The sequence below is a fragment of the Symphalangus syndactylus genome, chromosome 7 (genome assembly GCF_028878055.3).
Source record: "Symphalangus syndactylus isolate Jambi chromosome 7, NHGRI_mSymSyn1-v2.1_pri, whole genome shotgun sequence".
Lineage (NCBI taxonomy): Eukaryota > Metazoa > Chordata > Mammalia > Primates > Hylobatidae > Symphalangus > Symphalangus syndactylus.
This window is the reverse complement of record NC_072429.2, coordinates 94,887,540-94,906,418: the sequence shown is the minus strand read 5'-3', so window position 1 is coordinate 94,906,418 and position 18,879 is coordinate 94,887,540. Positions and strand designations below refer to the sequence as shown.

Below are 18,879 nucleotides of genomic sequence, written 5' to 3'. Positions count from 1 at the left end.
TATTGTACTTTATAGTATCAGATTAAAAGCACGTTCACTCAAGTATCTTCTCAAAGCAGATTCGTGTGAAAGTCTAATAAAAAAGGAAGAAGCTGGAGATGTTATGATTTACACTGAAGCCTCTAAACTCTCTCTCCTCTTGGGACCTAACATTTGCTAAATGGGGTGGCTGTGTTAAAAATCCATTAGCAGCATATCCATCTTTTGGAGTAACTTGTCAAAGAACCTCCTTACATGGGAACTGCCTCAAACAGTGTAAGGGCACAGGAAGTGTCTGATTTTTTAAACAAAGAGAGTTGTGGAGAAATCCACAGGGCATTGTAAAATTTTGAGGATCTCTCAAAAGTTCAAAACATTGGATTTTTAGTGTCTAGTTTTTATTTTGGAATGTTTAATACTGAAATTTCATGATAAATCACATATGATTTGCTATTTTGTTCTAAGAAGAAAATTCTTTCCATTCTTACTGACTTTATTGATTGCTCTTAATTTTATGAAAGAGCTGCAGTGAATCTTTCCTGAAAAAAATTGTAAAGTCTCAAATTAAATTACATTTTAAATGGGGACTCTAAACCATTAAGAAAAAACAGGATTTATGAGATAATGACTGCAACAGACCACTAATCTATGAAGTTTCAAAGGGCTGCTGGCTCACTCACTCTTCTTTTCCATTTTGGTCATAACAAAAAGAACAGATGGGAACGTTAGGCTTAACTCCTCAGGACTTGGACATGTCTTACTTGGTTTGTTGAATCCAGAATCTGGAGGTTTTTTTTTGTTTTTTGTTTTGTAATAATGAATGATGACATGAAGAGGTGCTGGCTGGAAGGTCTGTTTGACCAAGGTGTAGATCTACCGTCCTTGGCAAGTGAGGCCCACTGCTTATGGGGTTTGCAAGCACATTAAAAATAATGAAATAAACAATCTTACAGCTTCTGAAAAGCTAACTCTTTTAACTGCTTAAATTATATTTGTAGCTTTGGCAGATCTTTGGTGTTGCTACTCATTAATGCCAGTATTCCGTATTAGTTATAAAACTCAAATGCCATTTCTAAATAGGAAAAATGAAACAAAGGAAAATGCTTGCTTTGAACTGCACTGGGCCCAGTCTACTTGAGGGATGGTGTCTGAATAATCCTCACCTCTAGGGCCCCACATTAATCCAGGGGAATAATGGCGGGAACACCCAAGCTTATCTCAGTTGTCCTAGAGGACTACAGGAAGCGCCTTTTTAAAAGGAAATTAAATTAATTGGGTCTGAAAAAGCTAAAAGTCTCATTCAAAAAATAATGTCATTTATGACTTCAGTTCTACCATAAAAAGTGTGCATTTTTCCAGTAATCTCATTTTTAAAAAACTCAGCATCACTATGCTGTTGTTTTTTTCTAATATGATGTTATAGGAGAAAAAAAGATCAGCAGTCCAAGACTGTAAAGGAATCTGATAACAATGGATAGTACTATTGGTGTGGTGTTGATCAAGTGCCTCTCTTTTTAAATGTCTGGTTAATGTTACTGACATCTGAGAACAAAACATTTTCTTCATATTCTGGATGTATAATTCTTTACGATGGCATTTTCATGGAAAATCTGCTAGTTTATGTGACTTTCCTTATGCTAAACAGGACAATCTAAAGCAAGTTAATGTTCTCATATGACAGTCCGGCTTGTGCAGAATTACCTCACTGTGGGAGCCGTGATGCCACCAATAAAGAGAATTCTACCCCAACTTAATGGATGACTGGCTTGGAACACAAAGATATGCTTCAAGAAGAAGGTATTCAACTCAGTCAGCTGAAAAAGACGGAGAAATTAGTCAACCTGGTACCTCATGCTAATTCAAAATCCTCTATTCCTTAAATAGACATTCTACAATTAGAAATAATTGGTATGTTCAAAGCATTTTCAGAGAATAGATGTGGTCTTCCAAGGATTGCTATTCAAACTAGTTAACAGCCAGTACATTATGGGCAGGGAGCAACTAGAGGCATAGGGAGAGGTGGCAGGGGTGGTGGATGGGCACATAGGGGCACAGGATATCAGCTATTTGTCATGTTTCCTGGTTTGAATGATTGTTACTCAGCTCACACATGTGATCCACTGGGATAGTCAGGAGAGAAATGCTTTGAGCATACAGAAGTCATGAAAACAAACCTGTGCCACAGAACACCTATGCTGCCTTACAGAAATCAGGCCAGGTCTAACAGAATTCCAAATGTAGATAAGTAAGCTCTTTAACAATCAAAAGAGGCTAGAGGCCACGCACGGTGGCTCATGCCTGTAACCCCAGCACTTTGGGAGCCTGAGGCGGGCAGATCACCTGAGGTAAGTTGTTTGAGACCAGCCTGGCCAACATGGTGAAATCTCATCTCTACTAAAAATACAAACATTAGCCAGGCGTGGTGGTGGGCGCCTATAATCCTAGCTACTCAGGAGGCTGAGACAGGAGAATTGCTTGAACCTGGAAGGCAGAGGTTGCAGGTTGCAGTGGGCTGAGATCGCGCCATTGCACTCCAACTTGGGTGACAAGAGTAAAACTCCGTCTCAAAAAAAAGCAAAAAAAGAAGCTGGAGACACATCTGAGAGATGACGATGGACTTATGCAGCACACGCCTGGGACACAGCAGACCCTCTACCAAAGGCAGTCCTTAAAAGTGGGTGTGAAGGGTTGGTCCAAGTTTCAGCTGGAAGCAGTAGTACTTTTCCCTGAGGTTAGCATCCTCATGCAGTTCATCATGATGAGTAGCACAAAATATCTTGTGGCTGGGACGTGGCTGCTCTCTGCCTGGAGCCCAGCTCCAGGTAGCAAGCAAGGGATGGAGATTATGGAACGGTCACTGTGCTAAGAGAACACAGTACATGAACTGGCAGGTTCATTACAATTCCACAAAATGCATGTTGTTTTCCCATAGCACTGACTTCAAGGACACAAAATAAAAAATAGTCTTCTAATTAATATCACATATGGAAAGCTGATCCCAGCGCAGTGCTCACACTCATGGGAACAGTGTGCTCCATCGCATACCACCAGGTGGTTCCACCCTAACGGCACTATACTACTCTCCTTGCCACATCCAATCATTCCTCCTTGTAATAAAAGAAAGCTTCTGCTTTCCATGACATTGGGCCTGATAAGGCAAAGCTTAATCCCAATCCATCTACGGTCCTGTTTTTAAAGATACTGACCTCTCCAAACCATTGTGATTACTTACTTAACTATTCACATACACTTCTGTATGCATAAACTTCATTTATTGAGATGGGCATTGTCTCTGTGTGAACAAGGAAGATCGTCTGTCCTAAAAGGGACATCTGCTAATTTTTTCCTTATATTGGGAGTATTTTGTGTTTATGTGTCCAAAACATAATTTCTGATGATTCTGAAAGATCCTCTTCAGGCTACTTTCTGAAAGATCTCTTGGCTACTTTCCAAAAGTTGTGAAACAACCTGGGGCCAGGAGCATCAGAAAAAATTGCTGTCTCTCAGAAACACAGATGCTTGATAATCTTTTGCCAAGACCCTGGGCTGTTGGAATCACTTCCGTCGTGAAGTGGGCCACTTGGAAATGTAGCTTCTCTTCACGGAGGACAACACTCTGGAGGACTCAGCAAAAGGCTCCAATTCCCCGGCACTCATTTAGCACCCTACAGATTACCCAAACTGGTAACAGCTGAGGAACAATTTTAACCAATAAACACTGAATTAGGAATGTAAGAAAAGACTTCTCATTTGTTTCTTTGGTCTTGAAAATGATCATTCTAAAAAGCAATCCAATGCCTAACTCATTGGATGATGGATGCTAGACACAAATTATTTCACGGAATCTAATCTGTTTCTAATTTGTAATTCAAAGATTCATATTTTAAAACTGTCTTCACAATGAGGCAAGACCTTAGGCATAATATCACTTTGCTTAATTATCCTACATGCCAGCTGCAGAATATTATATCTTGTGAAGTATGGAGCTGAAAAGCAATGTAAACCAACGTTAACTCTAAATTCCTAAAAAGTTTTTATTTTAGTTTTTGTTTTCCTCCCAACTTCTGGGCATCTGAAAAAATACCTGCCAGATGATCATGAAAAGGTACACTCCAGCTACTCTCTGAAAAGAAGATTTGGGGTCAAACCATCGAACATAGGTCCAGCTAGCAGGAGTGAACTGCAGTACAGCTCTCTTGATCTTCCCAGTGGTGGTATGAATGTCCCTGTAAGAAGAGAATGGCTCCAGTGAAAATCCAGAGATAAGGCAGGGGGAAAAACAAAGCACAAGAAAAAAATCCTGTGTGCTGATGATTTTTATAATAAATGCTCAGGACAAAGAGACTGCTTTTTATTTGAATTGTGTCTCAAAAGTCTCTCTATACAGGTAAAGCAGGTGACAGAAGCACACTCAATGGGGAATCTCATTGATGACAGGAACAGGGCAGCAAGGAGACTGTTCTCACCCACTTCTTGTCTCCCATGTAAAACTGCACACCCTCCATATTCTTGCATCACCCACATCACTTCTTTACCCTATGTCTTCCCCAGAGCAGTAAACATTTTGGGTTGATGAACAGTGATATTTAACCTTTCTTCATTTGAATCCTTGAAATCACTCAATTAAAAGTTTCACACACCCATGAAAGAACTAAACAGTCCCACAGTTTACAAATGCGGACATTAAGGCCCAGAGACAGCAAGTGGCTGGCACACTCAGCATGAGGAGTGGGTGTAGACTCCAGCCCTTCCTGTACTAGTCCAGGAGAGCCAAAACCCAAGGTATAATAAATACTATTTAATAACTGGTAAAGAGTCTTTAATTCCACAAATATTTATATCATGAACTTTTACGTCTCCAACATTGTGCTAAGTGCTTGGAGGCACAAGCACCAACCAGTCAGGCCTTCTGTTCTAGTTGGTGGGAGCAGGGAGAGTGATAGGAAACCAGGGCTGTTCCTTCATCCACCCACCTATCCACCAACAAACTCGTACTGAGAAAACATCACAGCAAGAAGATCTGCGGCACACTGGCAGCAAAAAATAGAGACTATCCAAAAATAAACAAGAACTATAAAAGACTTGTACTGTAAAAATAGCAAAGTGCATAGAAAGACTGAGAAGAAAATGGGAATAAAGAGAGATACAGTGTGATCAAGAATCAGAATATTTAATACAGCAAAGAGGTTAATTCAACTTAATCTGTATTCATTTATACATTTAATATTACTTTAAAAAACCACCAATAGGATTTTTTGTTGTTGTTTATTAGTTGGGCTTATGCCGTGAGAACTTGACAAAATGATTCTGAAGTCAAATTTCAAGAACAAACATAAGAAAACAAGGAAGTATATTGTAGCAGTGTTCAAGAAAGCAAACATCCTGAGGCCAGGCACAGTGGCTCACGCCTCTAATCCCAGCACTTTGGGAGGCTGAGGCTGGCACATCACTTAAGGTCAGGAGTTTGAGACCAGCCTGGCCAACATGGTGAAACCCTGTCTCTACTAAAAATACAAAAATTAGCCAGGTGTGGTGGCGGGTGCCTGCAGTCCCAGCTATTTGGGAGGCTGAGGCAGGAGAATCACTTGAACCTGGGAGACAGAGGTTGCAGTGAGCCGAGATTGTGCCACTGCACTCCAGCCTAGGCGACAGAGTGAGACTCTGTCTCAAAAACAACAACAACAACAACAACAACAACAACAAGGAAAGCAGACATCCTGGTGCAAATTCCGACTCAGCTGCTTGCTAGCTGTGTGTCCTTAGGCAAATTACTAAACCTAAGCCTCAGTATCACATCATTCCTAAAATGAAGAGAATAACAGTGTCTACCCTCAGGACTGACTCAAGGCTCAAATGAGATACTGCTTGTGAAGCTTGCTTGGAGCAATACTTGAAGCATGGCTACTATTTTTATTAGGTTAAATGTGGCCTTAAATATATTAAAAAGTGGCTGGGCATGGTGGCTCATACCTGTAATCCCAGCACTTTGGGAGGCCGCGTAAGGCAGATCACCTGAGGTTGGGAGTTCGAGACTAGCCTGGCCAACATGGAGAAACCCTGTCTCTACTAACAATACAAAAATTAGCCGAGTGTGGTGGTGCATGCCTGTAATCCCACCTGGGGATTACAGGCACTTGGGAGGCTGACGCAGGAGAACTGCTTAAACCCGGGAAGTGGAGGTTGCAGTGAGTTGAGATTGTACCATTGCACTCCAGCCTGGGTGACAGAGCATGACTCTGTCTCAAAAAAACAAATACATAAAAATTAGAATTAAAATTAAATATATTAAAAAGTGTCCTTGCAAGTCAGTGACCAAAGAAAGGTTTAGTAATAAAAGGGATGGGGAAAACTGGTTAACCAATGGCAAAAACATTGTGAAATCTCCTCCTCACATCATATACCAAAATAAATTTGAGACAGATTAAATACTTAAAACAAGTAAAACCAATAAAGAACTAGAAGAAAGGCTGGGCACGGTGCTCACGCCTGTAATCCCAGAACTTTGGGAGGCTGAGGGGGGCGGATCACCTGAGGTCAGAAGTTCGAGACCAGCCTGACCAACATAGAGAAACCCCGTTTCTCCTAAAACACTCAAAAAAATTAGCCGGGCGTGGTGGCTAATCCCAGCTACTCGGGAGGCTGAGGGAGGAAAATCGCTTGAACCTGGGAGGTGGTGGTTGCAGTGAGCCGAGATCGTGCCATTGCATTCCAGCCTGGGCAACAAGAGTGAAACTCCCATCTCAAAAAAAAAAAAAAAAAAAAAAAAAAGAACTAGAAGAAAATACTGGTTAATATTTACCTAAACAAAAAGATTAACAGTATTTTTGATGTTTAAATAAAAAAATCCACTACAAACTAGTTTAAAAGGGGATGATGGGCTGGGCGCAGTGGCTCACGCCTGTAATCCCAACACTTTGAGATGCCAAGGCGGGTGATCACCTGAGGTCAGGAGTTCGAGACCAGCCTGGCCAACATGGTGAAACCCCATCTCTACTAAAAACAAAAATTAGCCACGCGTGGAGGCATGCACCTGAAGTCCCAGCTACTTGAGAGGCTGAGGCAGGAGAATTGCTTGAACCCGGGAGGCGGAGGCTGCAGTGAGCCGAGATTGCACCACTGCACTACAGCCTGGGTGACAGAGCGAGACTCCATCTCAAAAAAAACAAACAAAAAAAAGGGGGTGACAAAGTGGAAAATAAAGTCATATTTATGGCAAAGTGTTAATAAGCTTAATCTGTAGAAAGCACAAATAAAAGAGGGTAAATCCAATAGAAATTGATAGAAATCCAGTATCACGCAATTTTATGCGTGATAAATTTGACAAAGGTTTAAAAATGCAGTTCAAGGAAATAGTGAAATAGATATACATATATATTATAGATGAGATTATAAATTGGTACACTCTAAGAATTTATTTACCAAAAAAAAGGTGATGCACACCAAGATATATGTCCAAGAATGATCACTCCAGTCTTCTTTATGAAAGCAAAAACTTTGAAACAACTAAAGGACCATAAAATGGAACTGGTTAAATACTACATGGTTTATCCATATGTTGAAGTACAAAGAAGCCCTTTAAAATCATGTTTTAGAAGAATATTTAATGATGTGGGAAAATGCTATTTTGTTATACAGAAAACAAAGTTTTAAACACAATTGAAGCAACCACAACTTTCATTATCAGTACCATTATTCTTCCTTATCAATGGCATGATTCGTGCTGCAAAATGAGAAGCAAGTTTAACAAAGCAGGATAAAGCAATGCCGGCGGTATGACTGTCCTCTACTGGAAGCATAGTGGGGCATGCAACTTAAAACCAGTCAGAGAACTTCCTGGGTGGCAAGTGAGCTGAGTCAACAAAGAAAAGGATTATCAGGCTGGCCTATGGGTACACAGGCCAAATCTCAGGTGAGGAGAGGGGAGTGTGTGCACAAACAGACTCTCGGTTGCCTGGGAGGGTGTAGAGAAAGGATCTCCCTACTGGGGCAATGGATGTATTGACCATGACCAAAGACCATGAGAAGCCATCACAGGGGAATGACATGATGAATCTGATGTTCTTAAAAAGATCACTCAAGCAATGGTGTGGGAAGGACTGGAGGACTTAACCTGGAAACAGAGATGAATGATCCAGGGATGGGAGTCTGAATGAAGGCTGAGGCAGTCGGGATAAAAAAGAGGGGGTGGATTTGAGAAATCTTTTGAATTAGGAGGATGGTGTTAGGACCCCCTGAATACATAGGGTGACAAAGAGAAAATCATAAATGATTGAGCATTTTCTGGACAAATGCTTGAAATCAGGTTTATAATCATTTATGAGTTTCAGTTATTAACATGGAATTTATTCCTTATCATCAAAGACCATACTAAAATGGATTCCTACCAAAACAATTAAATATATATCATGAAAAACTGTGACTAAAATCCAAAAAAAAGGCAACTCACTTGAAGCTTGCCCAGTGGTAAGTCCTCATCTCTAAAAACCGGCAAACGACCATGCCCAGCCAAATGCCACCGCCATTGCACAACAGGATGTCCAGAATGACTTGATCCCACCAGCACTCGGCAAAATTGGGGAGGAGATGCATGAAGAAGAGCTGAGAAACACAAGAGCCCATGGTTGGAAAAATAAACAAAACTCGGGTACCATGCAGATAGATGGATTTCCTTTTTAACAATACATTATTTTAGAAGAAGTTGTTGACATTTCATTTTTTCCTAATGTATAGAAAATAACCAACAGTAACAGGTTCTGCAATCTGTTTCTTGTTTTTTTATATTGCAGATGGCTTGCAAACAAACAGCACATATCCAAACAGCTCTTCTCTTTTTGACACAGGGCTTTTAAAGAAAGGATGGTCTCTCTTGAAAAATACTACCAATTAATTACCTTGGCTAATGACAACATGACAAGGATCTGGGAGGGGAAAAGGAGAAAAGTTTCCAACCCTGACAACAAAGCATTGTCATAATTCTCAAAATTAGCAGCTTGAGAATTCAAATTGTGCATTTCAAAAATATCCCCTAGATATTTAGGTAAAACAGTGAGTAAGTTGTAAAAGAACAGTTAGCTCTTGATGACACGATGTAGGAAGCACGACAGCTTAATAGGAAATCTCACACCAACTGATTCACAATAATGACAATCTTTTATTAAGTGCCCATGATGTGCAAGGTGGTGACAGAAACGGAAGTCAAGGGTCTTGATTTCAAGGACAGGTGTTAGATGTTGTATTTTTTTTTTTTTTCTGAGACAGAGTCTTGCTCTGTTGCCCAGGCTGGAGTGCAGTGGTGCGATCTCGGCTCACTGCAACCTCTGCCTCCCGGGTTCAAGCAATTCTCCTGCCTCAGCCTCCCAAGTAGCTGGGATTATAGGCACACACCACCATGCCCAGCTAATTTTTGTATTTTCAGTTGAGCCGGAGTTTCACCATGTTGGCCAGGGTGGTCTCGAACTCCTGACCTCATGATCCACCTGCCTCGGCCTCCCAAAGTGCTGGGATCAGATGTTTATCCAGATAACCAGAACCACAAAATATGGAAGACGGAGGAAAGTGTTGAAATGGTGACATAAATGGAGTATGGTGGAACAAGACATTCATTCTGACTGAGGCTGAAGGTTCCTTTGGCCTCTGGAACTTTCCTGGAGAGGGCTTCTGCAAGAAAGACATATTGGAGGGGGACCTTTAAGGACAAGAATGACTGATTTCATGAGATGGAGATGAAGATGCGGGCATTCCAGGAAGGGGAAACAGTAAGATCAAGGGTGGAGCAGAAGTTCTCTGGAAATCAATTTGTCCAAAACAAAGGGCATATCCGCTGTGCTCAGAACAGCATGCCCTGCCGTGTGAAGGCCCAATGTAAGAAGGTGAAATTACTAAGACAATGCCTGGGAGTTCTCTGGAAAGAGACAAGCCTATAATTATAAACCTTTGAAGTAATATAATAAATACTGCAAAGATAAAACAGTATTCATGAAAGCATTTTGTAAGCTATAAACAAATTATAAATATGAGGAATTTTTTGTTCTTAATGAACCTGCTGTCAAGAAGCTACAGAGTAGCTGCTGCGATGGCTTGTGGCTGCATTCTTAACCCCGGGGGCCTGGTACTACCCTTGAAGTGTATTCCCAGGTTCCAAGCCACGAGATGGAGCCTTAACTCTTGCCCTTAGAGAGGGAAGGGAGAGAAACTTCAGCAGAAGTCAATGGCACATACTTGCTGAAAGAAAACTATGCAAGAGAAAGTGGGATGTGGAGGACATCCTCCAGCCTAAGGAACTTTCCTGGAAGGTACCAGGTTCTGAGGGTGAGATGGGCCCCCGATAGACCCAAGCCCAAGGAGGAGGGGGCTGCATTCCTTCATTCACTACAGATTTGTGGAGCATCTGCCATGTATAAGGCAAAGTCCTTGGGTCTGAATACACAGGCATGGGCCCTGCCCTCTTGAGGCACAAGGATTAGCAGAAGAGACACTTATCGAGTGTCTAACATGTGAGGAGCATTTCAAAGGAGAGTGGCGAGGTGTTCCATTTCCAGCTGTATGAAGATGGAGCACAGTTACTGGAGGGGCAGGGAAAGCCTTCCAGAGCTGAGCTCTGGAGACGGCTTGTTAGCAGGTGAAGGGCGAGAAGACAGGGAAGAGCAGCGGGGAGGACTCTGTGGTGGGGAAGACAGCAGAGGCGGCTGCAGCACCAAGGGCAAAAATGAGGCATGATGAGGCTGAGGCTGCAGGCAGGGGCCGGTGAACCTGGAGCCTCATAGGCAGGGTTGGAAGTTTGGATTCTATTTTAAGAGTAAAGGAGGCCTGGAACGGTGGTTCACGCCTGTAATCCCAGCACTTTGGGAGGCTGAGGCAGGTGGATCACCTGAGGTCAGGAGTTAGAGACCAGCCTGGCCAACATGGCGAAGCCCCATCTCTACTAAAAATAAAAAGTTAGCTGGGTATGGTGGCACATGCCTGTAATCTCAGCTACTTGGGAGGCTGAGGCAAGAGAATCGCTTGAGCCCAGGAGGTGGAGGTTGCAGTGAGCCAAGATTGCACCACTGCATTCCAGCCTGGGTGACAAAGCAAGACTCCATCTCAAAAAAAAACAGAGTAATGGACAAACACTAAAGAGCTCTGAGTAGGAAAGAGCCTTGGTCTGGTGGGGTCTAAAGAGGATCATTTGGCAATAAATAGTGAAGAGACAAGCAATTCTGACGGAGATGACCATGGATTAGAGACAAGTGGGAGCGGAGGTCTGAAGAGACGTCAGTGGACGACTGGGTGCTTAGAAGACTCTACAGAACTCTATAGGGCCTGGTGACCACAGGCACTTGGGAGGCAGGGAAAGAAGGTACAGCAGATGCCCAGTCTGCAGTGCAAGGGGGAAGCAAGCAAGGCCGACAAGGGCCAGGTGCCTGACACAAGCCTATGCAGCAGCCGGGTTCCAAAGACACTTGGAATTCAGAGGTGGAATATGGTATAAGGGCAGGAACGTGGGCTTCACATCTGGAATCCAATCCTAGCTCACCTAAGGAAGCAAGGCTGTGCGCTCCGGCTCCCCCATCTGTACAGTGGGAACCTGTATGCACTGCCTTTCCTGGTTTGTTGTGAGGACTTAGAAGGCATATGTAAAGTGCTGGGCACTATTATGGATCGGTTGAATTGTGTCCTCTCAAAACTCCTATGCTGAAGCCCTAACCTCCAATACCTCAGAATTTGAGCTTATTTGGAGATAGAGTCATTGGAGAGGTACTTTGTTAAGATGAGGTCATAGGCAGTACAGTGAGCTGCTAATCCAATATGACTTGTGTCCTTATAAAAGGGAATGCTCTTGTGTCCTTATGAAAAAGAACACATGGGGCTGGGCACAGTGGCTCACGCCTGTAATCCCAGCACTTTGGGAGGCTGAGGTGGGCAGATCACAAGGACAGGAGATTGAGACCATCCTGGCTAACATGGTGAAACCCTGTCTCTACTGAAAATACTAAAAATTAGCTGGATGTGGTGGCACATGCCTGTAGTTCCAGCTACTCTGGAGGCTGAGGCAGGAGAGTCACTTGAACCTGGGAGGCAGAGGTTGCAGTGAGCCGAGATCGTGCCACTGCACTCCAGTCTGGGCAACAGAGTGAAACTCCATCTCAAAAAAAAAAAAGAACACCATGAAGGCTCAGACACGCACAGGGAGAATGCCACGTGACTAGGAAGGGGTCATGCATCAACAAGCCCAGGGACCACGACTGCCAGCAAACCACAAAGATAGAGAAGGAGCCTGGAAAAAATGCTCTGAAAGGCCCCAGGGGCAACCAGTCCTGCCGACACTTTGATCTTGGACTTCTGGCCTCCAGAACAGTGAGAGGCACATTAATGGAAGCCACATCTAGTTGGCACATGTCTCTAAGTTAGGGTCAGGATGATGATGAGCATGGAGAAGTACACTGTGCATGTGGCCAAATTCTGTTCACTGGGAATGATTAATAATAATAGAACAATAATGAGTTAGTTCCCAAAGTTTCATTTTGCTAATAGTTTTTCAAGACTATAACTCTTTTATTAAGTAAACGCAACAAACTTTTGATTAGTGACATATTAGAGCTAACATTTGGAATCCATTTTGCAGCTACCAAATACCCTGGATGCTCTTATAGTACTTGAACACACAATTCTATTATCTCAAACTGGAAGCTAGTTAGTAGGTCAACTGATCTATTGAATTCTAAGCAGATCTCCTCATTCCCATTTATTTGTCTTACTTGGAATTTTAACTTCATTCTTTAGCTTTATTTCATTTGTTTCTCTTTAAGACTTGCAGGACAGAGGTACACTTTATTAAGTTAACAAGGAGGTTTTTTTTATATTTGCTTTTTTTTAAACAGAAGTATAAAATATTCTTATGGGATGGTTTAAATACTGTTTTGTACCACAGGGGCTGGAGAATGGATTAACTGACTGTTAACTGACATACTTTTTCCTATATATAAACTACACACACGGCACAGTCTGGGGAACCCCCAATGCCCTCCTTCTTACCTCAGTCAGCTCCCAAGTAATACTGATTGTCCAGCAGAGACCGTAACTACGGATCAGCAAGGCCTTCATGGCCCAGCCCCAGAAATGTCCAAATGCAAATATATCAAAGTGGCTGATAATCCTCTCCCAGGTGATCACATGGCAGTTCACAGCATACTCCTATTTAAAATAAAAAAGAGAATAATTAGTGGAACTCTAGAAATCAACTTGCTTCCAGGATTCTGCCGGTAAATGAAGAGAACAGATATGAACTTGACAACTAATAAGTCCTGCTCAGTAAAAAATGAGAAAGTTGTAATAACTTAAGGGTCTTGAGGGAAAATAGACAAGTATTTGAGTTTATAAATCAAAACTGCTTTGCTCTGAATTGCAAAAGCTGCATTAAAATGAGAAGCAAAATAATTTTACAAAGGCTCAACATATCCTAAAGAAGTGGTATCACATAGATCATGTCATCGGACCACAGGGCAATGATATTAAAGCCAGTAACTAAAGCACAAATAAAAGATTCCCAATAGATTTGGAAATTTAAACACACATTTCTAAATATCATGGATTAAAGAAGAAATCATAATAGAAATTTTTTAATGTCTCATAATGATAATGAAAATACACCATGTAAAAATTGAACTTTAGAGGAAAATGTAAAGCCTTAAATAGTTATGCTAGAAAAAAGAAGAAAAGCACCCAACTTCGGTAATTAAAAGAAAAGAGAACTCCCCTCCCCAAAAATATATCAGATACTACATAATTTAAATATTAAAAATTACAAAGCTTTTAAGAATTTTGGTTCCATTTCTAATATCTTTGTTTTTGACTATACATATTTCTAAGTAATTTAATATCTTATCATGTGACTGCATGACAATATGATAATATAACATTTATCAGGAATCTCTACATTTCAAATCCTTTCTTCCCAAAATTAATTTGACGGGCAGTAGTAAGAGTTGGCAAATATTCACCCCCTATTATCAGCCAGCTGAAAAAAATTCCTATAAACTCTAACAGTTTTAAATTCCAGAAATGATACTTTCTGAGAGCAAAAGAGCTTCCCTGTCTCTTATGAAACCCACCACACATCAGATTTCCTTCTCAGATAAAATGCATTTCAACTTGCAAAGCTGAACAAACATTTTTAAGAATTCTATTTTTTGAGAAGCAGTATGATGTGAGATTATGCTGTGTAAATGGGAAATCCGGAGAAAAGAGGATAAAATTCAATACGGGTAAGTCAAGATAAGGCTTTAAAAAAAACAAACTGCCCTGCAATAAGATGAAAAGTCTCTTCCCGGACTCTGGAACAGCACGTTCTTGTCACACAAAATTGCAGGCTGACAGAGGGAAATCCCCTTAGGCTGAAGCAGGTTGTATATTAGGTTAAGGAGCAGGGCCACGTCCCGTCAACCTCAAATGTCTCAACCACCCCACCCTCTTCTTTACTCTGGAATACACTGTGTAGAGTTAGATAAGGAAGGGGTAAGATCTGTTTTTAGAAGCCTACTCTTAAAGTAATCACAGCTTGCAGATAACTCTGGAGGACTTTATACTCTGTTAAGTATTTCTATGCTTTGACATGTGGGAAGGCATTTTAAAAATCATAAAGACCAATCCATCTATTTGCAGTATAGTTAGTAATGAACAGATTTGCCAATTATCCCCTTCATAAGACCTGAGGTCCTTGTCCTGGAAGGGCCACAGGGCACTGCAGTTTAAAGTAGCCAGAGAGCTGCATGCAGGCAGAACCCTGGGAACCAGGAGGAACAGGCTTTAACTGAAGTCAGTGTAGAGCTGAAGCCTGGAAAGGGGGTCAAGTGGACAGGTGTATGCCTGTGAGCAAAAGATGGGTAAAGACAGATTCTGCTGACCTCCCAACTGGTCCTAGGCTGATTTTGGCGGCCTTACCCTCTGCCTCGCTTGCTGGACACCTAACCAAATACTAAGTCCTATTCACTTTACCTCCCCAGGTTGTTCTTTTATGCATCTCACTGCCACTATTATTTCTTGCTTAGACTTCCGTAATAATAGCTTTCAAAAACTGTGGAATGTGTCAGGCATATAATAAAGTATAGATGATGCTACAATAAGCACCTGGGTATTCACATCCAGCTTAAGACTACAGAGAGATCTTGAAAATCATAATCAGATCATGGAATGTGCATGCATGTGTGTAAGGGTGTCTGGGGCAGGAGGGTGGGGAGAAATGGGTTGGGTAGCATGCCCGTCCCAATGTAGAAGGATCTCCACTACTACACACGCTAGGTCTCCAGCCCAACTATCTTTTCACTCCTCTCTGGGGCAGTTGCTGACTTTGGAAGAAAGAGATCCAACCTCTTTTGGGTCCTCTTTGGAAATTATCTGCCTACAGACAGCACAGGTTCTCATCAGCTCCCCTAACCATGCAGCAATTTTTGTGGGTCAGGCCCTGCTTTGTAGAAGCAGCTTGTGGTTGTCTAATGGGCTAGGGGAGGACAGGCTTGCTTAATTCAGCCGAGGTCTAAAGCAATCTGCTCCACTGAGCTTTTACAGGAAGAAATCAGCTGAGATTTTGAACTCTTGTTTCTGTTTCCAAACTCAACTAGAAATGGAGGTATTATTGATTGACCTCCTAAAACATCAACACAGGTCATGAAGCTCCTCTGCTTATAAACCTTCCATAGCCTTTTCATACACTTAGAATAACACCCAAACTCCTCGTCCCAGCTGGCTCAGCCCTGGCAGCCTCCTAGCCTCAGGCAGGGCCCTCTGCCTCGTGATCCCTACACTCCTTCCGCACCAGACTGGTCCCAGCTCCCCACACCCCCAATCAGGGCCTCTACACAGACTGTGCCCTTTGTAATGGTCGTGCTTCCTTGAATCTATGACATGCCTTTTTCACACTGTATTGTTTTGAGAATTAGGGTGACTATTTCAATATATTATTACAATGTATAGCACTTTAAAGATAAGGTTTCTCTTTTTTTTTTGAGACAGCGTCTCACCCTGTTGCCTAGGCTGGAGCACAGTGGTACCATCTCGGCTCACTGCAACCTCCGCCTCCTGGGTTCAAATGATTCTCCTTTCTCAGCCTCCCGAGTAGCTGGGATTACAGGTGCGTGCCACCATGCCCAGCTAATTTTTGTATTTTTAGTAGAGACAGGGTTTCACCATGTTGGTCTCAAACATGGTCTCAAACACCAGGCTGGTCTCAAACTCCTGACCTCGTGATCCGCCCACCATGGCCTCCCAAAGTGCTGTGATTACAGGCATGAGCCACCATGCCCAGCCCGAGGTTTCTTTTTTTCTCCTCCAAAAAGTCATACCTATAATTGATGGTGCATCTTAAAATTGATGTTGACCTCGCAAAGCCATGACCAATCTTAACATTATAAAAAGCGAGACCACCAGACACTGTGTGCCTCCTAGTGTGATACGCAGCACCAGCTATGAAGCAGTCCCACTATAAAAACTGATCTGGAATCTAGAATCTCATCCAGCCCCTACACCTGAGTTCTACTTTATAGAAGATATAGGGGGACAAAAAGAACACGTTAAATGATGATACTGCAAATGCAGCTGCAAAATCCAGATGTGAAAAACCCTATAGAATAAGCAATGTGGTTTCTTTGACAAATAAACTTTCAGGACATGATGAGGGGAATTACAGATGAAAAGAGATTTAAAAGACACATCAAATGCAATGTGTAAACCTTGTCTGGATCCTATTTTGAATAAATCAACTGTACAGAACATTTACGAAGCGACTGCAGAAATGTGAACACTCACTGTGTACTGTTCACTGTTCAGTGGTTATGCTAAAAAAAAAAAAAAGAAAAGAAAAGCCCATCTATTTTAGGTTTAATTTCTGAGAACTGTTTCAAAATAATCCAGGATGTGGGATGAAAAGGTGAAACAAGTTTGGGCCTGTGTCAATAATACTGACACTGGGTGATGGGTACATGAGGTTATAGATTCTCTCTACTGTTGCATAGGTTTAAAATTTTTCACAATAAAATTCTAAAAAGCTGTTGAAATTGTCTTAGGATTCAATAGCCAACAATTATTTGTTTAATTTGCCTTCTGGTAGACTCTAAGCTCCAAGAGGACAGGGAGCATGCCCACCTTCTCCCCCACTCCCACTAGCATGGGATGGTGTCTTATGCAGAAGAAAAGCTGGGTCAGCATTAATTAGCCAAAGACTGCTGCTTCAAGACAACCCAGTCTACAAACTTGTCTGAAGCTTAAAGGCATATTTTTGAATAGAATCAATATTTTAAAATGCAGCAACTTTTCAATTACACAAAAAACTGCCTCTAATGGGATTTCAGTGATCCAATTTATAATATTTATAATATTATAATATTAATTCTAAGGGATTTATAACATTTTATAAATGTGTATATTTATAATATATAATATTTTGTGAATATTTATATTATATATTTATGAATATTTATAATATTTATATTATATAACATTTTATAATATTAATTTATAATATTAATTCTAAGGGAAAATGAAGTTTGAGTCTCAATGTATGATACCAGGCATGGACCATGGTCTATCAAGATTAGGAATGGGTAGAGCATGAAGGAGTGGAGAGAGTAGGGACTCTGGGAAGCCAGGAATTATAGACCTGTCTTGCATAAAGGAACCACTAATGAATAGGTCCTCAGAATTGCAAAAGACAACTTTAAAGAAGTATAAACGGATGGGATTACAGATGGAGAAGATGGGCTGTTTTAGCACCAGTTAGAACTCTATAGGCTGAACACAGCCTCGTGCTTTACTTTGGCAAGAAAGATTTAGCCAATACTTGAAAACTACAGTTTAAAAGCCAGGTTCAGCTACTTGGGGGTTGTAACTTTGACATCTGGATGTCCCTGTGATGTCAAATTCTTAAGAAAGCCAGGTGTCAGGAGCATTATTATTCGATTCAATCTTCTCCTACTGGCTGTGAGAACTGGATCAACAGAGGCACACAAGCACATCCACCTGCAAGTCAGTTTACTTTGCAATGTGACCACTTTTGCTCAAAAATGCAAGAAAGATGTTTGGGAAAATATTACACTTGGGGTATCTTTCTCCCAATTTCTATTTCCTTAGGCTCCTGTGAGCATCAAAGCACTTATTTTTATAACTATATACTAAAAGCACACTCCAAATGAAAAGTACAGGTTTTGATGCCAGAGAGATCCATCGGCTTGTGTTTTCGGTGAGATACTGCATTTTAAACTTCCATCTTCTCTGTAAAATGGTGATGTGAACATCTAGCATGCATGCACAAGGCTTATGTAGAATATAAAGTGCCCTGCACAGTGTCTGACATAGACCATTCATAATAAATAACTGCCATTATCCTCATAACCGTCATCTGCATTATCATCATCATCATAGGCTAAGAAGTCAACCTCCGTCATTCTCTCCCTTAGAGTAAAAAAATTCCAAAACAGACTTTCTCCCCCGAGACTGATAAGTAATTTCTGGCATTCTTATTTTTGCTTTAGGCATATCCCTTAAAAAATTTATAGATAACAATCTTTAAATACCACTCTAAGAAGGATTTGACCAATGTCACTATGGGGGAATGATTATTTCTTGGACCTTCTATGAAGTCCCTTTGTGTTACTTCTTGTTTGCCAAAGCAAACCCATCTATGGCCCAAATTCCTGTTCTCCTTTTCAGAAAAGAATTAACCTGTACCAAATGTTGGGATTAAAAAACACTGGAAAAGAACATATTATAGTATAAAATAGTGTGATATTGTGATTCATAATAAATACCTAATTTGGTCCTTGTCCCGAGTTCCTGGCCCAGAGCTCCTGAAACCCTTGCAATTTCCTGACCAATGGGGTGCCAGGTGCATCTTTTGTTCTAATATCTGTTCTTTGACCCCAGGTACTGACA

At 41.4% G+C, this 18,879-nt stretch overlaps 1 protein-coding gene across 1 annotated transcript in view; it reads right to left on the bottom strand.

The window, feature by feature from the left end:
• Positions 1-18,879, bottom strand: part of PTDSS1 (phosphatidylserine synthase 1) — a 72,657-nt gene that overhangs the window by 26,150 nt on the left and 27,628 nt on the right. The window contains exons 5-8 of the mRNA XM_055286839.2: positions 12,994-13,152; positions 8,426-8,577; positions 4,064-4,205; positions 1,681-1,793 (exon numbers count right to left, since the gene is read on the bottom strand). Coding sequence (XP_055142814.1) covers positions 1,681-1,793; positions 4,064-4,205; positions 8,426-8,577; positions 12,994-13,152 — 566 coding nt within the window. The remainder of the gene's footprint in view (positions 1-1,680; positions 1,794-4,063; positions 4,206-8,425; positions 8,578-12,993; positions 13,153-18,879) is intronic.